The sequence below is a fragment of the Kogia breviceps genome, chromosome 6, assembly GCF_026419965.1.
Source record: "Kogia breviceps isolate mKogBre1 chromosome 6, mKogBre1 haplotype 1, whole genome shotgun sequence".
NCBI lineage: Eukaryota > Metazoa > Chordata > Mammalia > Artiodactyla > Physeteridae > Kogia > Kogia breviceps.
In genome coordinates, this window is record NC_081315.1 from 16,700,398 (window position 1) to 16,726,086 (window position 25,689).

The following is a 25,689-nucleotide window of genomic DNA, read 5'->3' on the forward strand; positions in this document are numbered from 1 at the left end:
GGATATGATGGGAAAAGTCTGTTTTTTTAAGCCACTGAGTTTGTTATACATCAGCAAACAACCTATGTGTTAGTCATTATATGTTATTTTTGTGTTATAGTTTTAGATTACCCACTGTATACTAGAATACCCACTGAGAATACTAGAACATGTGATTGGACATCCCCAAAATAAAATTTTAACAAAACTGAATATCATAAGTTATATTACTGGCAGTGACCACATAATTAACATATATGTTCACTCACCAAGGGAAAATTAGGAAATTCATTGAAAAAAAAACAACAGAAAATTACAACTAAGAGATGTGACAAGTTAAATTAAAATCTTACTAAAACTGTACATTATTTTTATCTATCTGTGTTTAGTGTAGAGTTAATGCTTAAAAAACTGTTGACTTAAAATGAAAACACCACCTATAGAACAGAAAATTGTATTTTCCGGTGCATTCATTTTAAGAATATTAAGTTGCATAAAGCTAAAGAGTAGATACATATGAATTCATTGCTAACCTGGCATTTTCTCTGTCCTAGAGTCTTGTGTGAATCGAGCAGCACTTTGACCAAATGAGGTATTTTTCAGTCCTGGTGTTTTCTTCAAGGGCTTGAAAGCAGTTCGAGATTCATTATATGCACCAGGAGCTGGGGTGATTGATTTCATAGGGACAAACCTCTAGTGAAGAACAAGAAAATATGCCAGTGAGAAACTATGGTACGTTTTGATATTTTGTGAGTTAAAAGCTGCTTTCTTAGTAATAGAACATTTGGAGTTTATTTCTTAAGGGTGTGAAGAAAATGTAGATGAGTTAACATCTTATATCTATCAAAACATAAAGTACTTTTAGAAAAATCATCTATATATTAATACAGTAATGCATTATGTACTTTGCTAAGCCAGAAAGACTTTTCAAAGGAAATCATCTCAATATGAGATTCAGATGATAGTGTGTGGACAATCTTCACATTTAAAATATTCTGCAAGTTAAGATAATAAAGAAAAACTACATGATCTAACATGGTTTCTTCTATGTAATAAAATTACACAAATTGACAAAGTTCCTCAACATATATATTCAATTAACTCAACAATACCATTAGCTACCTTAAGAAAAAAATCTTAGATTCAAGTGGTATATAAACCCACTTTAATTTATAATATTAAAGTTATGATTGTATAAACTTATAATAAGCTTACTTATTATAAATTTACAATATTTAACTGATTGATATTAAATATACGTGTATCTATATGTAAATTGTGAAATCTTATGAAATATAGCATTGAATAATCTTTTTTAAACTTTTTTATTTAGAATTAATTTAAAATTTGGAACAAATTTATGAATAAAAATGATGCAGAAAATACCTGTGCAATGATTACCCAGATGCACCTGTTAACATGTTATGCCATTCACTTTTTTCATTTGCCCACTCTCTTTCTGTCTTTCTCTCTGTTTGTATGTCCGTTCCTCCCTCTCTCTGTCTCTCTACACACACACACACACACAAGCATACATATATATAGAACCATTTAATGGAAAGTTACGTGTGTTGTGGCTCTTTACCCCTAAATACTTTAGTGTGTATTTATTAAAAATAGGGATATTTTCTTACATGTATTTTCTTAAGTGTATCAATGATATAAGACTTTTATCTATGTACCATTCATATTGCAAATCTGTCAGTTGATCGAATTATACCTCTAGTGCATTTTTCCCCTCTAATACATAACTACTCTAGGCTCAGATATTGCTTTTAGCCTCCTTTCATGTAGGAACATTTCCAAAGCGTTCTTAAATACTATCTTATTATTTAAATGCTGAGTCAATGTTTTTAAATGGTAATACTCAACCCTGGCTGCATATAGAATTACTTGAGGAGTTAAAAAAAGTATTGGTGCCTGGGTCCTATTCTGGACCAGTTGAATCAATCTCTGGGAGAGAGGAAAGAAAGCAACTGGGTATCAGAATGTATTATAATTTCCCAAAATAGTCTAATATGCAGCAAGAGTTGAGAACTATTATTAGAAAGGAAATCTTATGTTTTAAAAATTAATAGCTGAAGACATAAGAAAATTCAATGCATTTAAATAAAATACCAGACAACTCCTTAAGTCAAGACTAAAATAAGTATCCCAATAACATAACATGTCTTTAATCCTATAAACCAAAAATTGTGTTCTAAGTTCACCTTGTTAATTTCATTATTGCTTTTTCAATCATAATCATTAATAAATCTATTCATATTCAGCTAAACACTAACACTACCCCTAGCAGGCAGTCCTGTTGGTTTTAACTCCTCCATATCTTTCACCCCAGAACCATGATTCTTTTCCTCATGGTCCTCTTAAGCAAAATTGATATCATATTCTTTTTCATTTCTGAAAATATATTTAAAATATTATAATTGGCTCCAAGTAATGTCACATTAGGACTATATATCAGATGAACAGGAATAGCATAAAAACTGAGAGTTCTAGTTGTAAAAATGGTATTTTTAACAATCAAGGGCACACACACACCACATCCCATTCCCTCACATCCATTCTGTGTAGTACCTTAAGTACTATCAAGTTGCTCAAGGCAGAAACCTGCTGTTCATTCTTGATTCTTCCTAGTCCCTCACCACAACATCCAACCCATTAAAAAGTCATGTTAACTGTGTCTCCAAAATATACCTACAATCTATCTATTTGTCTCCAAGGAGTTGCCTCTTAAGTACAATGAAACTAAAGTAGTAGCCCGCTGTAGTCATCTGAAGGTTAATAACCTTACCAAGTTAAATAAGATAATCAGAGTTTTACATAGTACAATTGGTTAAATATCACAAGGACTTGATCTGGCCACTGTGATATTATAAAGGCTTGTTAGTATTATAATGTTCTTGCCCTAGGAATATCTTAGATACCTTCAAGTCCCCTCAATATAGACCTCTGAGAACAGGATTACTGTAAATAAACTCTCACATCACTAATACAGGCCCCAGTGGCAGTTTTAGATATAATTTATGGCTAGGCTCCAGGGAACCTTCAGAACCTTCTCTAAAAGATATGGATGTCCTCATAGATGACACGTCAACACTTCATATATTCATTAGTATATTTTAAAACCCAGACTAAAATCTCTTATAGGCTAAATTGAACTTCCACATAAGCAAACTTGCTTAGTAGACAATGTTTAATACATAATTTCAATTTGAATATTCATCTCTGCATATTATTGTTAATATTGTAAACTTAAGTCATTTCCTTTTACCCACATTTCTGGCAATATGATTTGCGCAGGCTGCATCTGTTCCTAATTTGCTTAAATACCACTTTTCTTTTTATGATCTCCCTAACGCCACTGGATTTGTTGCTGGCATTGCATTATACCTATTATACACTAAATATGAAATAACTGTAGAACATTACCTGGGATTGAGAAAGAAAAGCAGGTGATGCATCATTTACGTTTGATGACACACTTTCATTCTTCTGAAACTGACTTTTAATGTCATATTTTCCTGGCCCTGGTACTCCCTAAATTACAGAAAGAAAAAAATACATACTCTCATTAAGAAAGCATCTATAGCGCCTAAGGGAACAGTTGGCTAAATATCTGAACAAAAGCTACAGGGCTTTTAAGTGATATTACCAAAGCACTTCATTAAAAAGCAAGCCAGAACAAACTTAAGAGCAACAGCAACAACAACAAAAAAAAAAAAAAAAAAAAAAAGGAAATTTTCCTTAGCAAAGCCTCCCAGGAACCTGAAAACACACTACTTGAAACTTTGCTGCCCCCTACTGATTAGAGCTCAGAAAAAAATTATCTAGTTCTTCACGTGATTTAGACACTACAATGAATAAAAGTCGTTTCTATATTTCTTCCATTTAACTTTATACAACCAGCTCATCTCTAAAAAATATTTTACTGTCTTTTCAAACTTCTGTTAATCAGTAGACTGCTTTGTTTCCAACAAACAAGCTTTAGGATATATTTTATTTTAACTACAAATGTTAGATGTAAGACATTAAGCTTTTAACTAGATATTTTACAATAGATAAAAATTCAGTAAACACTGGGATTGAGTTTTAATTATCTTGCTAATAAAATGTAAATATATATATAGAAGTACTATTTAGTCACCATCAAATATTTTTACTACCTTGATAAAGTACCTTTCATAGTATAAAAAAGATAGATTTAAATCTTCTGCTTCATATAATATCTCCCCTACTTTTCTATAGTTGAAAGAAGTATTCCTTAATTTATGAATTAAATACTTGGCTTATAACTTGGATGTATAATGAAATTCTATCAGCAAATCGTATCACCTATATCATAACAATACAGGCAAATCCAACCATGTCACCCCACCTTTACAAATACTCTGATCCAAGCCACGATCTCTTACCCGGATTATCGTGAAATCTTCCTAACCGCCTCCCTTGCTTCCACCATTGTCCATCTTCAGTCTGTTTCCAGCACAGAAACTAGTGATGGATCCAGTTAAAACCCTTGGTCAGACTGCACCACTCCCCTTCTCAAACCCATCCAATGGCTTCCAATCTCACTTTTGGCAAAAAACCAAGGTCCTTAATATGAAATGAATTTCACCCCCAGACACACTATTACCACTCTAACCACCTATCCGACTACTCTCTCCACTCATTCACTCTGTTTCCCCAAAAGATCAGTCATATATCCACCTCAAAACCTTTGCACTTAACCATTCTCTTTGCCTGGAATGTTCTCCTAGATAGCTCCAGGGCTCACTCTTTCAATTCAGTCAGTTCACTACTCAACGTTACCTTCTCAATGAGTCATTTCCAGGCCACCGAACATAAAATTTCATTGCCTCCCCCAAACAATTCCTGTCCCCTCTCCTACCTATTTTTCAACCTTACTGTTTTTTTACTATCCAAAATATGATTTCCTGTAATGTTATAAGCTCCAAGAGGGCAGTTGTCTTTCTGTTTTGTTTTGTTTTGTTGGCTATGGAATATGTATCAAATACAGAAATATGGATAAATATTCAAATACATGATGGTAACCTGCTTTCTTGAACTTTTCGGATATGCTATTATCTATCTTCTCTCTGTATAGGAAGGCATGATAAAAAAATTATTAGCTACTGACAAACAGGAACTACTTTCCTACTGTTTTCAACAGTTGTCTAAGTGGTCATTACTATGGAGCATAGGGAAAACACTAAGTGTGAATAATGAGATAAGTGAATATACTTAGTCTTGAGAACTATTTTGCATAAGAGACAAAATGAAATCTTGACCCCTTCAGTGAACACTTCCTGTTCCTTTTCTTCTGTTTTTCCATAAAGTTCCTAATATTACTGAACTCTGCTTCACTAAATAAGACAGAGCAGTAAACTCAGGTCCTTACTTCTAAAAAGTTAGACTTAGGATTTAATAAGCCAATTAAAAATAAGCTCCAAAACAGGACTGTGAGACACTGACCACTGAAAGGCAGGTCTCCGTTTATGACAGTATAAAGAAGATAAAAAGACTTTACAAAGACCAAACCCTAGGCACAGGCTGAAAATGCTGGAATATTTATCCTGCTTTTCCACACTGTGATCAACAAAACACCTGCATTGCTACCAACCTATTAAGTACATGGCCTCCCAGTGTCTCATCTGAGATCTGGTGAATTTTAAACTTGTTGGGCCCAGAAATCTGCACTTTGATCAAGCCTCACAGAAGATTCTCATGCACAATAAAGAAACACAGCTCAGCCAAAAAGGGGGTCACTACTACAGCTTTTTTTGCTAAGCACAACCATCTTAAGGTAGAAGGCCCAGATCTTGAAAGTATCCTACCTTGGGAACAGAAGTTAAAGATTATTGAGGCATATTGTTTATGGCATTTTTTCATGTGCAAGCTAATAAAAATGGGCCTGTCTTTAAAAACTCGGGTATAACCATTCATTTGATCAGATGGTGTGCAGGAATTAAAAGCTTCCTGGCTAATGCTAATGAGCAGTCAGGACTGCGGCCCTAAAACAGTTTAAGACTCACACTGCTGGGCCTCATCCAGGTACAGTCACTTTCCACTGGTTCCATAACTGCCATTTTTCCCTAGAGTTTCAGAGTCCCCTTCACGTCAGTAAGGACAATAGTGACACCAGGCTGCCAGATATTTCTTTCAGCTCACATTCTATCATTTAAATTCTGTAATCACATTTTTACTTTTCAAATGATCTTTCTTATTCTCTAAGTCTTCTTCATTCACACATGCATTATCCTCCATGTTTCTGTGGATATTAATTATAATTTTAATTATTTATGATTTTGTTCTATTATCTGTTTCCTTTGAGTTTCATTGATGTTGGCTTTTTGTTTGTTCGTTTTTGTGTTTCACATTTTGGAGGATTTCCTCAAATGTCTGTCTGGTGATCCCTTGCTCTTCATTCAGACGTGAGTGAGTCCCTAAAAACATCTGATTGAAACTTTCACACAAGAATAGATGTGACCTGAGAGACTTCCTGGTGGTCCAGTGGTTAAGACGTTGCCTTCCACTGCAGGGAGTCCATGTTCGATCCCTGATCAGGGAGCTAAGATCTCATATGTCTTGCAGCCAAAAAACGAAAACAGAAAAACAGAAGCAATATTGTAAGAAATTCAGTAAAGACTTTTAAAATGGTCCACATCAAAAAAAAAAAATCTTAAAAAAAAGAACAGGAGTTGAAATCTATTGTACTTAATTACGTTGTGATGAAATCACAACTCAGCCTTTGTATTATTAGCAAGCACCCAAAGGTCAGTCTTTTCTCAAGTCTGGCTGACAATTTAGGTGAGTGGGAAAGCTGCCTAGAACTCTCTCCCCATTCTATACATAAGCTTTTACTTAAACTCTCCATTTCATTCCTGCCTTTCCTTTTTTTTTTTCTTAAGAAGATGTTGGGGGTGGGAGTTTATTAATTATTTATTTTTGTTGTGTTGGGTCTTCGTTTCTGTGCGAGGGCTTTCTCTAGTTGTGGCAAGCGGGGGCCACTATTCATCGCGGTGCACGGGCCTCTCACTATCGCGGCCTCTCTTGTTGCGGAGCACAGGCTCCAGACGCGCAGGCTCAGTAGTTGTGGCTCACGGGCCTAGTTGCTCCGTGGCATGCAGGAGCCTCCCAGACCAGGGCTCAAACCCGTGTCCCCTGCATTAGCAGGCAGATTCTCAACCACTGTGCCACCAGGGAAGCCCCCTGCCTTTACTTTTAATTATGAGAAATTAAAAACAAAAAAATAATGGAGAGACTAGTATAAGAAATTTCCACATACACATCACCCAAGGTCAATAATCCTCAACTCACATCCATATGTGTTTTTTAATCCTCGTAGAAGATCCTCACGCACAATAAAGAAACACAGCCTCCCCAATTCTCCCAACCTCCCCAATTCTCACTCTAATGATACAGAGGCAAGTCTAAACTATCACATAATTTCATCAATGAATACTTCAGGATGTATCTCTAAAAAATAAGGGACTCTTAACATAACCATAAAACCATTTTTCTATCTTAAAAAAATCAGCAGTTATTTAATTCATCTGAATTTTTATTCAGAGTTCAAATTTTTGTGACTGCCTCAAATTTATGTGTATATTAAATGCATATATTAATATAGAAATATATAAATAAATATTATACGCTTGTGCATTTTAATCAGAACCCATTTAAAGTCCATACCTATAAATGGCCAATACCCCAGTATCTCAGAATGTAACTGAATTTGGAGATAAGGCCTTTAAAGAGGTCATTAATTTAAGATGAGGTCTTTAGAATGGGCCTTAATTTAGCGTGACTGGTGTCTTTATGAAAAGAGGAAATTTGGGCACAGATGTGAGCATGCACAGAGGAAACACCATGGGATGAAGACAGCCATTTACAAACCAAGGAGAGAGACCTCAGAAAAAAATCACTGCCAACATCTTAATCCCAGACATCTAGTCTCCAGAACTGTGAGAAAATAAATTTATTTTCTTTACGCCACTCAGTCTGTGGTACTTAGTTGACAGTCCTAGCAAACTAATAGAGGGAGGAAGCTATGACATAAGCATGGATTCAATCCATCTTGTACAACTAAAAGCCCTTCTATCTCTTTCTACAAAAACTACAAAATATAAAGGAACTATACTGGCAAAGGCTAAGAGTCGTGGTGGTAGTAATTTTGAGAAGGAAAAAATCAGCTTTACCACACTTTTAACACATATTATCATAGTTCGATAATATTAATTGAATGGATGGGACTATAAAGATAGACTGATGAATAGCATCCATAACTTTTGTCCTTTCTGTATCTCTTTCAAATACAGAAGATACTTCTCAAGAACCGATATTTGCACATAATGGAATAGCATGCATATAGCACCTAACACTATGCCATGGACTTAAACTGATTATTTAAATACAGAACTCAAAATAAAAAATATTAAAACTGAGGATATTATGATTACCAAATGAGTTTGATGTGGTAGGATACAGAAAGAAGTCTAATTTTAAGATTTTCATTTGCTTCTACATGCTTTAACTTCACATCTAATTTAACTGTTGCTAGTTATTCTAGTATAATTTTAACTAAGTAGCCTAATTCTAAGGCTACATCCTCCTATATCCAAACTATAATGCAATAACATTGCAGAGAAGGTGTAAAGAGGGAGGAAATTAAGATTTTTTTATTACCATCCATTCAGATATCACAAAAAGTTTTTATTTTTGCTTAGAGGCTTTTCTTAGTCTATAAAACTCACTTCTCCACGTAACACTTCCTTAGATAATGTTTTTAGTTCTCCCTATCTGTAATCCTTCTTACAAATAAAATGAAGAAACCTTAATTGCCTATATTTACTGAGCACTGCTGTGTGGCAGGCACTATACTTTGATAATACTCCATCGTTATCTTTAGCCCTTAAAAAATCCTGCAAGATACTAAACACTAATGTTGAAAAATCTGAAAGTGAAATTAAGGAAACATTCCCACTTACCATTGCAACAAAAAGAATAAAATACCTAGTAATAAACCTACCTAAGGAGACAAAAGACCTGTATGCAGAAAACTATAAAACATGGAAGGAGCTTCAAGATGGCAAAAGAGTAAGACGTGGAGATCACCTTCCTCCACACAAATACATCAGAAATACATCCACATGTGGAACAACTCCTACAGAACACCTACTAAATGCCGGCAGAAGACCTGAGATCTCCCAAAAGGCAAGAAACTCCCCACGTACCTGGGTAGGGCAAAAGAAAAAGGAATAAACAGAGACAAAAGAATAGGGATGGGCCTTCACCAGTGGGAGGGAACTGTGAAGGAGGAAAGGTTTCCACACATTAGAAGCCTCTTCCCAGGTGGAGACTGCGGGGGGCAGGGGGGGGGTTGGAGCAGGGGGAGGGGGGAAGCTTCAGAGCCACAGAGGAGAGCGCAGCCACATGGGCAGAGAGATTCCCACACAGAGGATCAGTGCCGACCAGCACTCACCAGCCCGAGAGGCTTGTCTGCTCACCAGCTGGGATGGGCGGAAGGCTGGGAGCTGAGGCTCGGGCTTCGGTCAGATCCCAGGGAGAGGACTGGGGTTGGCTGCGTGAACACAGCCTGAAGGGGTTAGTGCAACATGGCTAGCCGGGAGGGAGTCCGGGAGAAGTCTGGAGCTGCTGAAGAGGCAAGAGACTTTTTCTTGCCTCTTTGTTTCCTGGTGCAAAAGGAGAGGGGATTCAGAGCGCCGCTTAAAGAAGCTCCAGAGACGGGCACGACCCGTGGCTATCAGCGCGGAACCCAGAGACGGGCATGAGACACTAAGGCCACCGCTGCCGACACCAAGAAGCCTGTGTGCGAGCACAGGTCACTCTCCACACCTTCCCTCCCAGGAGCCTGTGCAGCCCGCCACTGCCGGGGTCCCGGGATCCAGGGACAACTTCCCCAGCAGAACACATGGCGCCTCAGGCTGGTGCAACGTCACCCTGGCCTCTGCCACCACAGGCTCACCCCGCATCCATACCCCTCCCTCCTCCTGGCCTGAGTGAGCCAGTGCCCCCTAATCAGCTGCTCCTTTAACCCTGTCCTGTCTGAGTGAAGAACAGACGCCCTCAGGTGAACTACACTCAGAGGCGGGTCCAAATCCAAAGCTGAACCCCGGGAGCTGTGTGAACAAAGAAGAGAAAGGCAAATCTCTCCCAGCAGCCTCAGGAGCAGCGGATTAAATCCCCACAATCAACTTGATGTACCTGCATCTGTGGAACACCTGAAGAGAAAATGAATCATCACAAATTGAGGAGGTGAACTTTGGGAGAAACGATATATATATTTTTTCCCTTTTTCTCTTTTTGTGAGTGTGTATGCGTATGCTTCTGTGTGTGACTTTTGTCTGTATAGCTTTGCTTTTACCATTTGTCCTCGGGTTCGTCCTGTCCGTTTTTTTTTTGTTTTGTTTTTTTTTTTTAGTATAGTTTTCAGCATGTATCACTGGGGGATTTGTTTTTTGGTTTGGTCGTCCTTTCTTTCTTTCTTTTTTTAAAAATTACTTTAAAAATATTTCTTAATAATTCTTTTGGGCTTCCCTGGTGGCGCAGTGGTTGAGAATCCGCCTGCCGATGCAGGGGACACGGGTTCATGCCCCGGTCCGGGAAGATCCCACGTGCCGCGGAGCGGCTGGGCCCGTGAGCCATGGCCGCTGAGCCTGCGCGTCAGGAGCCTGTGCTTCGCAACGGGAGAAGCCACAACAGTGAGAGGCCCGCATATCACACACACACACAAAAAATAATAATAATAATAATAATTCTTTTTTGTTGTTTATTTTAATAACTTTTTAAAAATTTTATTTTATCTTTTTCTTTCCTTTTTTCTCCCTTTTATTCTGAGACATGTGGATGACAGGCTCTTAGTGCTCCAGCCAGGCGTCAGGGCTGTGCCTCTGAGGTGGGAGAGCCAAGTTCAAAACACTGGTCCACAAGACCTCCCAGAACCACATAATATCAAATGGCAAAAATCTAGCAGAGACCTCCATCTCAATGCCAAGACCCTCTCCACTCAACGACCAGCAAGCTACAGTGCTGGACACCCTATGCCAAACAATCAGCAAGACAGGAACACAACCCCACTCACTAGCAGAGAGGCTGCCTAAAGTCATAATAAGGTCACAGACACCCCAAAAGACACCCCCAGACGTGGTCCTGCCCACAAGACAATATCCAGCCTTATCCACCAGAACACAGGCACGAGTCCCCTCCACCAGGAAGCCTACACAACCCACTGAACCAACCACAGTCAGTGGGGGCAGACACAAAAAACAACAGGAAGTACAAACCTGCAGCCTGCAAAAAGGAGACCCAAGACACAGTAACTTAAGCAAAAAGAGAACACGAAGCACACAGCAGATGAAGGAGGAAGGTAAAAACCCACCAGGCCTAACAAATGAAGAGGAAATAGGCAGTCTACCTGAAAAAGAATTCAGAAAAATGATAGTAAAGATGATCCAAAATCTCGGAAACAGAATGGAGAAAATACAAGAAACATTTAACAAGGACCTAGAAGAACTAAAGAGCAAACAAGAAATCATGAACAACACTATAAATGAAATTTAAAATTCTCTAGAAGGGATCAATAGCATAATAACAGAGGCAGAAAAATGGATAAGTGACCTGGAAGATAGAATAGTGGAAATAACTACTGCACAGCAGAATAAAGAAAAAAGAATGAGAAGAATTGAGGACAGTCTCAGAGACCTCTGGGACAATATTAAATGCACCAACATTCGAATTTTAGGGGTCCCAGAGAAGAAGAGAAAAAGAAAGGGACTGAGGAAATATTGAAAGAGATTATAGTTGAAAACTTCCCTAATATGGGAAAGGAAATAGTTCATCAAGTCCAAGAAGCACAGAGAGTCCATTACAGGATAAATCCAAGAACAAACATGCCAAGACACATACTAATCAAACTATCAAAAATTAAATACAAAGAAAAAATATTAAAAGCAGCAAGGGAAAAACAAAAAATAACAAACAAGGGAAGCCCCATAAGGTTAACAGCTGATCTTTCAGCAGAAACTCTGTAAGTCAGAAGGGAGTGGCAGGACATATTTAAAGAGATGAAAGGGAAAAACCTACAACCAAGATTACTCTACCCAGCAAGGATGTCATTCAGATTTGAAGGAGAGATTAAAACCTTTACAGACAAGCAAAAGCTAAGCGAATTCAGCACCACCAAACCAGCTTTACAACAAATGCTAAAGGAACTTCTCTAGGTAGGGAACACAAGAGAAGGAAAAGACCTACAATAACAAACCCAAAACAATTAAGAAAATGGTAATAGGAACACACATATTGATAATTACCTTAAATGTAAATGGATTAAATGTGCCAACAAAAAGACGTAGACTGGCTGAATGGATACAAAAACAAGACCCGTATATATGCTGTCTACAAGAGACCCACTTCAGACCTAGGGACACATACAGACTGCAAGTGAGGGGATGGAAAAAGATATTCCATGCAAATGGAAATCAAAAGAAAGCTAGAGGAGCAATTCTCATATCAGACAAAATAGACGTTAAAACAAAAACTATTACAGGAGACAAAGAAGGACACTACATAATGATCAAGGGATCAATCCAAGAAAAAGTTATAACAGTGGTAAATATTTATGCACCCAGCATAGGAGCACCTCAATACATAAGGCAAATACTAACAGCCATAAAAAGGGAAATCAACAGTAACACAATCATAGTAGGGGACTTTAACACCCCACTTTCACCAATGGACAGATCTTTCAAGATGAAAATAAATAAGGAAACACAAGCTTTAAATCATACATTAAACAAGATGCACTTAATGGATATTTATAGGACATTTCATCCCAAACAACAGAATATACTTTCTTCTCAATTGCCCATGGAACATTCCCCAGGATAGATCATATCTTGGGTCACAAATCAAGCCTTGGTAAATTTAAGAAAACTGAAATAGTATCAAGTATCTTTTCTGACCACAATGCTATGAGACTAGATATCAATTACAGGGAAAAATCTGTAAAAAATACAAACACAAGGAGGCTAAACAATACACTACTTAACAACCAAGAGACCACTGAAGAAATCAAAGAGGAAATCAAACAATACCTAGAAACAACTGACAATGAAAACACGATGACCCAAAAGCTATGGGATGCAGCAAAAGCAGTTGTAAGAGGGAAGTTTATAAAAATACAATCCTACCTTAAGAAACAGGAAACATCTGAAATAAAAAACCTAACCTTACATTTAAAGCATTTAGAGAAAGAAGAATTAAAAAAACCCCAAAGTCACAAGGAAAGATCATAAATATCAGATCACAAATAAATGAAAAAGAAATGAAGGAAACGATAGCAAAGATCAATAAAACTAAAAGCTGGTTCTTTAAGAAGACAAATAAAATTGATAAACCATTAGCCAGACTCATCAAGAAAAACAGGGAGAAGACTCAAATCAATAGAATTACAAATGAAAAAGGAGAAGTAACAACTGACAATGCAGAAATACAAAGGATCATGAGAGATTACTACAAGCAACTATATGCCAGTAAAATGGACAACCTGGAAGAAATGGACAAATTCTTAGAAATGCACAACCTTCTGAGACTAAACCAGGAAGAAACAGAAAATATGAACAGACCAATCACAGGCACTGAAAGTGAAACTGTCATTAAAAATCTTCCAATAAACAAAAGCCCAGGACCAGATGGCTTCACAGGAGAATTCTATCCAACATTTAGAGAAGAGCTAACACCTATCCTTCTCAAACTCTTCCAAAATACAGCAGAGGCAGGAACACTCCCAAACTCATTCTATGAGGCCACCATCACCCTGATACCAAAACCAGACAAAGATGTCAGAACAAAAGAAAACTACAGGCCAATATCACTGATGAACATAGATGCAAAAATCCTCAACAAAACACTAGCAAACAAAATCTAACAGCACATTAAAAGGATCATACACCATGATCAAGTGGGGTTTATCCAAGGAATCGAAGGATTCTTCAATATACACAAATCACTCAATGTGATACACCATATTAACAAATTGAAGTAGGAATATCATATGATCATCTCAATAGATGCAGAGAAAGCGTTCGACAAAATTCAACACCCATTTATGATAAAAACCCTCCAGAAAGTAGTCATAGAGGGAACTTACCTCAACATAATAAAGGCCATATAGGACAAACCCACAGCCAACTCATCCTCAATGGTGAAAAACTGAAAGCATTTCCAATAAGATCAGGAACAAGACAAGGTTGCCCACTCTCACCACTATTATTCAACATAGTTTTGGAAGTCCTAGACATGGCAATCAGAGAAGAAACAGAAATAAAAGGAATCCAAATCAGAAAAGAAGAAGTAAAGCTGTCACTGTTTGCAGATGACATGATACTATACATGGAGCATCCTAAAGATGCTACCAGAAAACTACTAGAGCTAAGCAATGAATCGGTAAAGTAGCAGGATACAAAATTAATGCACAGCAATCTCTTGCATTCCTATACACTAATGATGAAAAATCTGAAATTGAAATAAAGAAAACACTCCCATTTACCATTGCAACAAAAAGAATAAAATACCTAGGAATAAACCTACCTAAGGAGACAAAAGACCTATATGCAGAAAATTATAAGACACTGATGAAATAAATTAAAGATGATACAAACAGATGGAGAGATATACCATGTTCTTGGATTGGAAGAATCAACTTTGTAAAAATGACTATACTACCCAAGGCAACCTACAGATTCAATGCAATCCCTATAAGGCTACCACTGGCATTTTTCACAGAGCTAGAACAAAATATTTCACAATTTGTATGGAAACACAAAAGACCCTGAATAGCCAAAGCAATCTTGAGAACAGAAGATGGAGCTGGAGGAATCAGGCTCCCTGACTTCAGACTATACTACAAAGCTACAGTAATCAAGACAGTATAGTACTGGCACAAAAACAGAAATATAGATCAATGGAACAGGATAGAAAGCCCAGAGATAAACCCATGCACATATGGTCACCTTATCTTTGATAAAGGAGGCAAGAATATACAATGGAGGAAAGTCAGCCTCTTCAATAAGTCGTGCTGGGAAAATTGGACAGCTACATGCAAAACAATGAAATTACAACACTCCCTAACACCATACACAAAAGTAAACTCAAAATGGATTAAAGACCTAAGTGTAAGACCAGACACTATCAAACTCTTAGAGGAAGACACAGGCAGAACACTCCATGACATAAATCATAGCAAGATCCTTTTTGACCCACCTCCTAGAGAAATGGAAATAAAAACAAAAATAAACAAATGGGACCTAATGAAACTTAAAAACTTTTGCACAGCAAAGGAAACCATAAACAAGACCAAAAGACAACCCTCAGAATGGGAGATAATATTTGCAAATGAAGCAACTGACGAAGGATTAATCTCCAAAATTTACAAGCAGCTCATGCAGCCCAATATCAAAAAAACAAACAACCTAATCTAAAACTGGGCAGAAGAACTAAATATACATTTCTCCAAAGAAGACATACAGATTGCCAACAATCACATGAAAGAACGCTCAACGTCATTAATCATTAGAGAAACGCAAATCAAAACTACACTGCGATATCATCTCACACCGGTCAGTATGGCCATCATCAAAAAATCTACAAACAATAAATGCTGGAGAGGGTGTGGAGAAATGGGAACCCTCATACACTGTTGGTGGGAATGTAAATTGATACAGCCACTATGGAGAACAGTATGGAGGTTCCTTAAAAAACTAAAAATAGAACTACCATAGGACCCAGCAATCCCACTACTGGACATATACCCTGAGAAAACCATAATTCAAAAAGAGTCATGTACCACAATGTTCATTGCAGCTCTATTTCCTATAGCCAGGACATGGAAGCAACCTAAGTGTCCATCAACAGATGAATGGATAAAGAAGATGTGGCACGTGTATACAATGGAATATTACTTAGCCATAAAAAGAAACGAAATTGAGTTATTTGTAGTGAGGTGAATGGACTTAGAATCTGTCATACAGAGTGAAGTAAGTCAGAAAGAGAAAAACAAATACCGTATACTAACACATATATATGGTATCTTTTTTTAAAATATGGTCTTGAAGATCCTAGGGGCAAGACGGGAATAAAGACGCAGACCTACTAGAGAAAGGACTTGAGGACACAGGGAGGGGGTAGGGTAAGCTGGGATGAAGTGAGAGAGTCGCATGGACATATATACACTACCAAATGTAAAAGAGATAGCTAGCTAGTGGGAAGCAGTCGCATAGCACAGGGAGATCAGCCAGGTGCTCTGTGACCAGCTAGAAGTGTGGGATAGGGAGGGTGGGAGGGAGGCAGATGCAAGAGGGAAGAGATATGTGGATATATTTATATGTTTAACTGATTCACTTTGTTATAAAGCAGAAACTAACACACCATTGTAAAGCAATTATACTCCAATAAAGATGTTAAAAAGAAAATCCTGCAAGATAGACATTACTCAAGTTTGCCCAATTGGGAAAATAAGATCCTAAAGATTAGGGAATTTACCTCTAACACAACTAGTATGTATGTAAATAAAACTAAAGCTTCTTTATTCTTCAAGGAGTATTACTACAAAAGTGTAATATTACAGAGATCATGAGAATACTGGTTGAAAAACTATTAAATTTTCATTAACCTATTATATAGTAACATGTCCTGTTTTACATTTTATAACATAATTCCTTTGGTTGTCCATTCATTCTTTTCACAGATAACTGAATTGCCTGATATGTGTTAGGTATGTGCTAGGTTCCTGGATGTATAAGACAGAGCTCTGCCCTCATGAAGTGAAAATTCCAGTGAGAAAGACAGACAAATAACAGTTAACAGATAAATAATTATAAATTGCAAATAGTGCAATTTGTATGAAGAATACAAAATGCTAAGTTAGAAAGTAACAATGGAAGGTAGACAGGAAAGACTGCTTATGCTGAAACCTAAACACAAGAAGGAGCTTATACTGGAAAGAATGGATGGAATAGCATTCCTATTACAGAAAAGCATTTGCAGAGGGAAAAGTGGTCAGAACAGCATTCCTGGAAGAGTGAAAAGCATGTGAAAAGGCTCTGAGGAGGAGTTTACATCTAAAAGTAAAATTTTGGGGTCACATGGTAATACTATATTTAGCTTCTCAAGGAATCATCAAACTGTTTTCCATAGAGGCCACACCACTTGACATTCCAACTAACGATGTACAACGGTTCCAATTTCTCCCCATCCCCACAAACACTTGTTATTTTTCCATTGTTTATTACAGAAATCCCAGGAGATATGAAGTGGTATCTTGCAGTGATTTTGACTTGCATTTCCCTACTGACTAATGGTGTTGGATATCTTTTTGTGTGTTTATTGGGCATTTGTATATCTTCTTTGGAGAAATGTCTATTCAAGTCTTTTGTCCATTATTCAATGGGTTGTTGCTCCTTTTGTTGTCAGATAACATTTTAAGATGATAAATCTGACTGTCTGTGAAGACAAAAGAAGGGAGTAAGATTGGAAGTGGAGGTACCTGTTAGGTGGCTATTTCAGAAGTCCAAGCAAGATGATGCTTTCTTGCTTTCTTTGACTAAAGGGTAGTTCTAGTAATGATAATGCAATAATTATAACAACAAGAATAATAACAGTTATGAAAGATTGTCTACAAAGATGTCCACCCAAAATTCCTCCTATCCCTATATATTCATGCCTTATGTCCCACCAGAAGATGCAGTCCATTTCCCTCTATTAATCTGGGCTGGCCCTGTGACTTGTTTTGACAAAGAGAATATAGGGGAAGTTAGATAGTATGGCGAGCTGCGTCTGACCAGCAGAATAACAGTCGCCACACGCTAGATTCTTCTCGTATCACACTTTATTGGAGTACAGCTTGGTTAGAGAAAGATGGAAGGAAGACCCCGCAGCCGTAACGGCAGCTGCCTATATAAGATTCGGGATACTGTGCAAGTCTCTGATTGGTTCATATCGAAGGCATAATTACACGTCGCCTTCGGACTGGTTACTGCTCTAAAACCTTGTTAGCATATCTCAACGCATGCGCACTGGCTACAGGATGGATGACTCAGCTTTTTCTACCCCGCTTTGCGGCAACGCTTTGCCGCGCCCCACATCTCCCCCTTATTTATTTACTATAGCACAGTGAAGTTTTGCCGGTACGCATGCTCACACCATGGTGTGCTCACGGTTCAACGGCAGTTTTCCACTGGCACATCCATGACACCCTCCTGCGTGCAATGCCATCATAGGGCGGCAGGGTGCAAGGGCTGTCGATGGCACATCTACGACACCCTCCTGCGTGCAATGCCATCATCGGGCGGCAGGGTGCAAGGGCTGTCGAGACCTAAAAACAGAGCTCCCTATGGAGGTGCAATGGCAGCAAGGCCTCTCCGTGCAAGGGCAGTCATCTGGGATTATTCAGGGCAGAGAGCCAGGCAGCAGGGGAATCACCTTCACCGATAGCCAAAAGCGCCTGAGTGAGCAGAACCTTATCTCGACGCGCTCGGACACGAATTCGACAGACCAACCAGAGACATAGCACAATCCCAAACAGGCAGCAGGCTGCAAACGTAGCTACTCCCACCCACTCTTTGAAAAAGGAGAAAGCAGAGGAGAGCCAAGAGGTAAAGTCCCCGAAAGTAACTGGCTCCAGTTTGGTAGCATTAAGCCGCAATATTTGAATCTTCCGTTTCAGTATCATCCGTTCCGCCTCTCGGGACCAATTTCCCGCTAGGAATCTTCCGATCACTCTGCTTTTATTGAGTGCATGATCATCCATTGTTGCATCATCCGTGCGACACTCGGCATCCCTTTCGAGTTTCTCTTCCACGCTCCGTGTCAATCTTGACGGCACCCAAATCGGGTCCTGATCCGACGGTTCACTCCGACGGTTCACTCCGTGTGTCGAGTTCTGAATCGGTCCTCCATGCGAGGTGCAACGATTCCCGGGTTTCGGCACCACTTATGGCGAGCTGCGTCTGACCAGCAGAATAACAGTCGCCACACGCTAGATTCTTCTCGTATCACACTTTATTGGAGTACAGCTTGGTTAGAGAAAGATGGAAGGAAGACCCCGCAGCCGTAACGGCAGCTGCCTATATAAGATTCGGGATACTGTGCAAGTCTCTGATTGGTTCATATCGAAGGCATAATTACACGTCGCCTTCGGACTGGTTACTGCTCTAAAACCTTGTTAGCATATCTCAACGCATGCGCACTGGCTACAGGATGGATGACTCAGCTTTTTCTACCCTGCTTTGCGGCAACGCTTTGCCGCGCCCCACATCTCCCCCTTATTTATTTACTATAGCACAGTGAAGTTTTGCCGGTACGCATGCTCACACCATGGTGTGCTCACGGTTCAACGGCAGTTTTCCACTGGCACATCCATGACACCCTCCTGCGTGCAATGCCATCATAGGGCGGCAGGGTGCAAGGGCTGTCGATGGCACATCTACGACACCCTCCTGCGTGCAATGCCAACATCGGGCGGCAGGGTGCAAGGGCTGTCGAGACCTAAAACAGAGCTCCCTATGACTCAGCTTTTTCTACCCTGCTTTGCGGCAACGCTTTGCCGCGCCCCACAAGATAGCACCATTTCTGAGCCTAGGCCTTAAGAGGCATGACATGTTCTGCATTTGCAGTCTCAGAGCTCTAAAGCCTCAACACAAGTCCAGCTACCTGGAAGGAAAGTGAGGTCCAGCCAGCTTCCAGTCATTACAGCCAATCCAGCTAAGATGTCTCACATATGAATGGAAGCATCCGTCTTGGATATTCTGAAATGCAGCCAGATGGGTGATCCCAGCTGATACCATACGGCTCAGAAAAACTGGTCAACTGAGTCCAGAAAAACCCAGAGAATCATTGTACTATGAAGGTTAATTCCAGCAGGCCTGGAACTGGTGTGAGCTCTTCTGCTAAAATATCTACATGGCACTGATCCCCGGACAAGATTAACAGTCTAGATTTGAAATTATAAAACTCCCATGAGTTTCAGGGTGGTTTATATCAGCTAGCATTGTTAGCATTGTTCATTGATAACAGTGAGATTGATGGTTTGCACCTAGCCACAGTGAGACTCCTAGAGGGTTCTACAGTTGATGCTGGTTATATAACAGAATATGCCTATATGACCAGCAGAGTATAAGAAATCCTGACAAGACTCCACTTTGAGCTCCCAGGTTCTGAGATGTCCACACATGTGTCAGTGGTTTCTGATCCAAGACAGAAAGCATGTTGGTATGGCCTTAGGGAGGGAAGACAATTAGAGCTCACTCCTGGCCTCTCTGGAACCCTTGCAGCCTTTGATTACCATGAGTACCTTAATGCCGTTGCTATTTGTATTCTTCTATTGCAATAAACTGTAAATTTAAGCATCGTCATTTAGGGCCCTGAGTCTTTAGCAATTGAACCCTATTTGTAACTATTAGTGCAATCATGGAAATCACAAATAGTTGTTGTTTTAAGGCACTACATTTTAGGGTGATTGGCTAAACAACAACAGCTAACATTTACTGAGTACATACTCTTTGTCAGCATTATTTCAATTCACAGACAAGGAAACTGTGACACAACGAAATTATTTCCAAAAGCAACACGGCTTGTAAGTAGGTGAGTCAGATATTATTGGTTGCTAGCACAATCCCAATTTCCAACCTCCCTTTCCATAACTATCTTCCAGATGGGGCAGCCTTGTGACACTGTCCTGGCCAGTGAATGGAAGCATTTGTCACATGGAAAAAATAGAAGCCAGAGCAGGGTTAGAAGAAAGACAAGTTCAATTTTGAAATGTTAGTTTTGTAGTTCTTGTAAAACATCAAGATGGAGGTGTCATATAGACAGTAATTCGTGGAAGACTGGAGCTCAGTGGAGAGTTCAGGGTATAAATACATACTGGAAGTGATCTGTGTATTTGGAAGTGATCAGTACATACGGGTGGTACCTGAAGTCATGAGGCTAAAAGTTGTTTCTGGGGAAATTGTGTAGAGAAAGAAGAGAAAGAGCTAAGAATATTATGTAATATTTATGTGATCTCAGTATTACATTAATTTTAATATTATATTCTTAATATCACAAATCTTTTTAATGGCCCATATGAATTTATGAATCATTCTAATCTTTCAACTTAATCGAGTAATTTTTAGAGCATTTGCTATATTATTCAGCTAATGTCTAGATTTAATGTCTCATTAAGACTGATGACTGTACCATTTTCTAAAGCTAATTAAAATATATTTATTCTAATTTCTATAAACAAGATGATATCCAGCATCCTTTTTCTATTATATCATCTTATAGTAAGGAGAAGCAAATTTACAAGCAACTTAAAATGAAGGTTTGCAACTTAAAATATTTTCAGTATGCTTACATCAACAAAACATTTGCTGTATGATTACAATTGGCACTATCTTCTTAGTAAAACAAAACTGAATTTTAATTTAAAATTGAATATATTTAATAAGTATGCCCCAGATATAGTTAACTCTTTAAGTCATTCAGTCATAATGATTGATTGAACAGAGCAATATGTAACTTTGACTTGGGAGTATAGAAAAGAATATGTGTCTATTGTGTTCATTTTCATAATTGAAACATAAATTGTGGTTCATTTAGAAAGCATAATCCCCTCTTTGTTTCTGATCTCAGGAAGCAAACACACTCTATGTGATTCTTTTAAGAGTCAGTTAAATTCAAACAGAATTAAATCAGATAAGCACGGTAAGGAAAACAAAGTGAACAAAAAAGATTTGAAAAACTTTATGTGAATCAATAATAGTATTATAAGTATCACTGGGTCTCAGATACAGCACTTAGGTTACACACCACTGAAGTGAGAAAATTAAATAAGTGACCGGAAGTGCTCCATAGAACAAACCATATACTAGTTTACCATATTTTCAGCAACAGAAATAGAAAACAAAAGTAGCTTTACCATGTAAATCTAGACAAGTATATCAGGAGAAGCAGAATTCAAATAAGAGCTACTAGGTTTGACTGTGCATTGGAGTAGAAGGTTATTTTACACAGTTTCAACCATTCCAACATGAAATTGAATAAAGCTGATAAAAGCTAGATAGATTCCTTAATACAGCTGCTGAAATAACAGTTCATGTCAACACTGATATTAGTAATTCTGTTGCGTCAAAAATTTAATATAGCAAATCTGAAGCTACACTACCAAGTTCTAAGCTACAGTAAATATGGCTATCCTGAAAAATGTCACCACAATAATCAAGAATTACATGAGTTCTGGGTTCAAAAATTGTCACTAAGAGAAAACATATACAAATAGTATATATATAGTTTTCCTGTAATTACTATATCCTATATGGTGGAGTATCTAGTAGCAGTCAAGATTTATAATGCTTATTTTGGTAAATTAGTGCTATGTAAATGTTCAGAGTTCATTAACATTTATCACTGTGCAATGCAACATGAACTTCTGCACAGAGTTACTTAATAGGAGTGTATTTTTCCTGCTCCTTATAAACCCAAATTCCTCTTTTTAAAGAAACAATACTTAATGAATAATATACAATTGAATACATCCAAATGAAATAATGTTAAGGATTATAAATCTTAAATCAAGCTAAAGGACCCGTATAAGATTAATCGTCATTACACTCACAAGCATGGAGAATTCAAATGCCTGCTGGGGCCAGGCAGGCAAATAAGTGTTGAATGGAAGATGGTGCACTGAAGATCACTCACCCTCACCACCAGGGGCAGAATTTAATCAGCCCCAACTGACTGTTGTTAGGTTGGGGGTTTTGTCTTTTTCATTTTTAAAGAAAGCTGAAAATCTAGATTTGTATATGAAATTCTACAGGGTACAAATGTTGGTAAATAATTCAATTTTTTATAGCTATGAATTAGCCATAATCCACTTGTAGATTAAATTCAGCCCACCTAGCCACCAGATTCCATACTCGGCTCTTAGTCTACATATATCTTAGTCTAAGCATAAATGCATTAGAATATATCTCACTATATAAATTTTTGCATATACCTCCAGATCCTGCAAAATCAAAGCCCAAAAGAAGTTTGATAAACGAGTTGGAGTTTTCTATGCCTCTCTGTAGTATCATCATGATGAAATCATAATTACAAGTGATTAGCAGAGACGTGATCTTTACAGAGACTGACAGTTCTGAAACTAGGATCACCTAGGTCTGAAGGAATCTCTGGAAGGCTGTGTAGGAAAGAAGAGCAAAATCACTCATATTTACTTTCACTAGATTATTGTGCCGTGATCAGACTATGGGGTCACATCAAAGGCATTGCCTAGACCATGAAAGACTGATTTTATCTTCACCATTCGCATTTTCATGAGATAGATGATCTAACTTCCCGTTATATTCACAAGTTAGTGAACACAATCAATCACTATTGTCCATACTTCTCTAAGAAGTGTATGGAGGATATGCTGGTGGCAATCAGAAAATGAAGTGCGAAAGTAGGCTCAGCAGGACAGATTTATAGACCCCCTGAGAAGATATGGTCATAGATCAAGTCAACAAGCTGTGAAAGAACCAGAATAAGAACTCTTACGCTGTGTGGTGGAATATCAATATGAATTTCATATGGATGGAGGGTCAAGAAGATAATGGGGAAATTCTGATTCCCTAAATTAAGATACCTGTAATTTCCTAAGAGTATTGGGCTTCCCTGGTGGCGCAGTGGTTAAGAATCCGCCTGCCAATGCAGAGGACACGGGTTCGAGCCCTGGTCCAGGAAGATCCCACATGCTGTGGAGCAACTAAGCCCATGTGCCGCAACCACCGAGCCTGTGCTCTAGAGGCCGCGAGCCACAACTACTGAGCCCGTGTGCCACAACTACCGAAGCCCTCGTGCCTAGAGCCTGTGCTCCACCACAAGAGAAGCCACCACAACGAGAAGCCTGTGCACCGCAATAAAGAGTAGCCCCCACTCGCCACAACTAGAGAAAGCCTGCGCACAACAACGAAGACACGCAGCCAAAAGTAATACATTAATAAAATAAATAAATTTTTTTTTAAATTACCTAAGAGCATTGAAACAAACGACATTTAACATTCAAGGTGAAGGAGATTCCCTATCTATAGCTACAATAGTAGTATTTCTTAAAGTTTGGCGCCTACACACTCCTTAATAGGTAATCAGTGTGCATGAATATCATCAATTTTAGGTAATTTTTAAAATGTGTTTCTTACTTTTCGTGACAACAAAAACATTATTTTTAAAATTAGCAATAAGTTTTATTTCAAGGAGCAGGATAATATTATTTGCAGTCTTTCACAAAGGTAGCTTTATGCAGCTCAGTGGTAGATAGCTTAATTTATAATTTAGGTTATATTTGCCATTGATCTGTCATGCTTGCTTCTGCTAAACTGGAAATTTTAAATTCACAATCATAGATCACTGTAAATGGCACCAAGTGTTTAGTGGCTGCCAGATAAGTCTAGATTTTCATACTAACACAAATGGCCCAGAAATTATGGAGAGATGGCTCCCTGAAGACTACTTTCAGGACTCAAACGTTTTCAGTTCTAACGTTTTATAGCCAAAAGCTGGAAGGTTGGATGTTTCAACTTTGAAGACAACAGTAAGTGTGTTTCTAATCCACTCTTGTTTTCAGTTCTCAAAATTATTCCTTCATGCTCTGCTGCAACATTTGGATGTGGTTTATATATTAGCTAAATGATACAACATCCTTTCTTTCTCCAGACTAAAAAAGACATTAAGCTAGGAAAAGATCCACATGTCAGTCTCAAGCTATTTGTATTTCAGTTTGATTGTCTTTAATTAAATCAAAGAAGCACCACTTCTCCCTTTGGTAGAGTTTTCAAAGATAAACTAAATGTTGCCAAATTCTTCCCCACATATATATGTAGCACACATAAGCAAGAGTTGATTCATATTCTGCAAATCAGTAGTCTAAAATAAGCATAAACCAAAATATCTATACACGCTTGTACACATATTAGTACACGTTTATAGGTGCTCTTGTACACATGTGCTACTGATATTATATGACACTTGACTGCTATCATTTAATGAAAGAAATTTCACTTTTACTGTGTTTTCTCTCAGCATAATTATTGTCTTTGACTTTTCAGCTTGTTTTATAAGAATATCAGGTACAAGTGTATCCAGCCACAAATAGCAACAAATCCAACACTGCCTTGAAAAATAAACTTTTATTTGTCTCATAAAGCAGTAAGTCCAGAAATAAACTATGTAAGTACTGATTCAGTGGCTCAACTATGTCAGTACCCAAGCCTCTGGGATTCTCTTGAACATTTTCTCATTTGGTACTTCATGGTTATAAAACAACTACTGTAAATTCATTACTCCATCTACATTCCAGAAAGTATAAGAACAAAAAGAAAAAGGCAAAGAATAAAGAGGCTGTCCTTTATTATTCAGTTGGATTCAACAGAACTTGAGGGTTAATTAATACAGCTGGGCAAGCAATTGATACAAGGACTCCTGGAATTGTATGTTAGCAGGGTTGTGCTTCTGTGCCTTAACCAGCTTCTACGGCTGTCCCTGCCCTTGGCTTGTGGCCTTGCATCACCCCAGCCTCTGCTTCCGTCATCACACTGCTCTCTTTCCCTCTGCTTCTGTTGTCACATTGCTTTCTCTGACTCTGACACCCCTCTGTCCCTCTTAAGAATCCCT

The 25,689-nt window shown here is 38.2% G+C and overlaps 1 protein-coding gene across 9 annotated transcripts in view; it reads right to left on the reverse strand.

Moving 5' to 3' along the window:
* Positions 1-25,689, reverse strand: part of STPG2 (sperm tail PG-rich repeat containing 2) — a 574,187-nt gene that overhangs the window by 458,514 nt on the left and 89,984 nt on the right. For all 9 annotated transcript variants that reach the window (XR_010841185.1, XM_067036902.1, XM_067036895.1 and 6 more), the window contains exons 7-8: positions 3,412-3,519; positions 513-672 (exon numbers count right to left, since the gene is read on the reverse strand). Coding sequence is in view for 8 of the 9 variants with exons in the window: in XM_067036902.1 (XP_066893003.1) it covers positions 513-672; positions 3,412-3,519 (268 nt within the window). In the remaining variant the exon portion in view is untranslated. The remainder of the gene's footprint in view (positions 1-512; positions 673-3,411; positions 3,520-25,689) is intronic.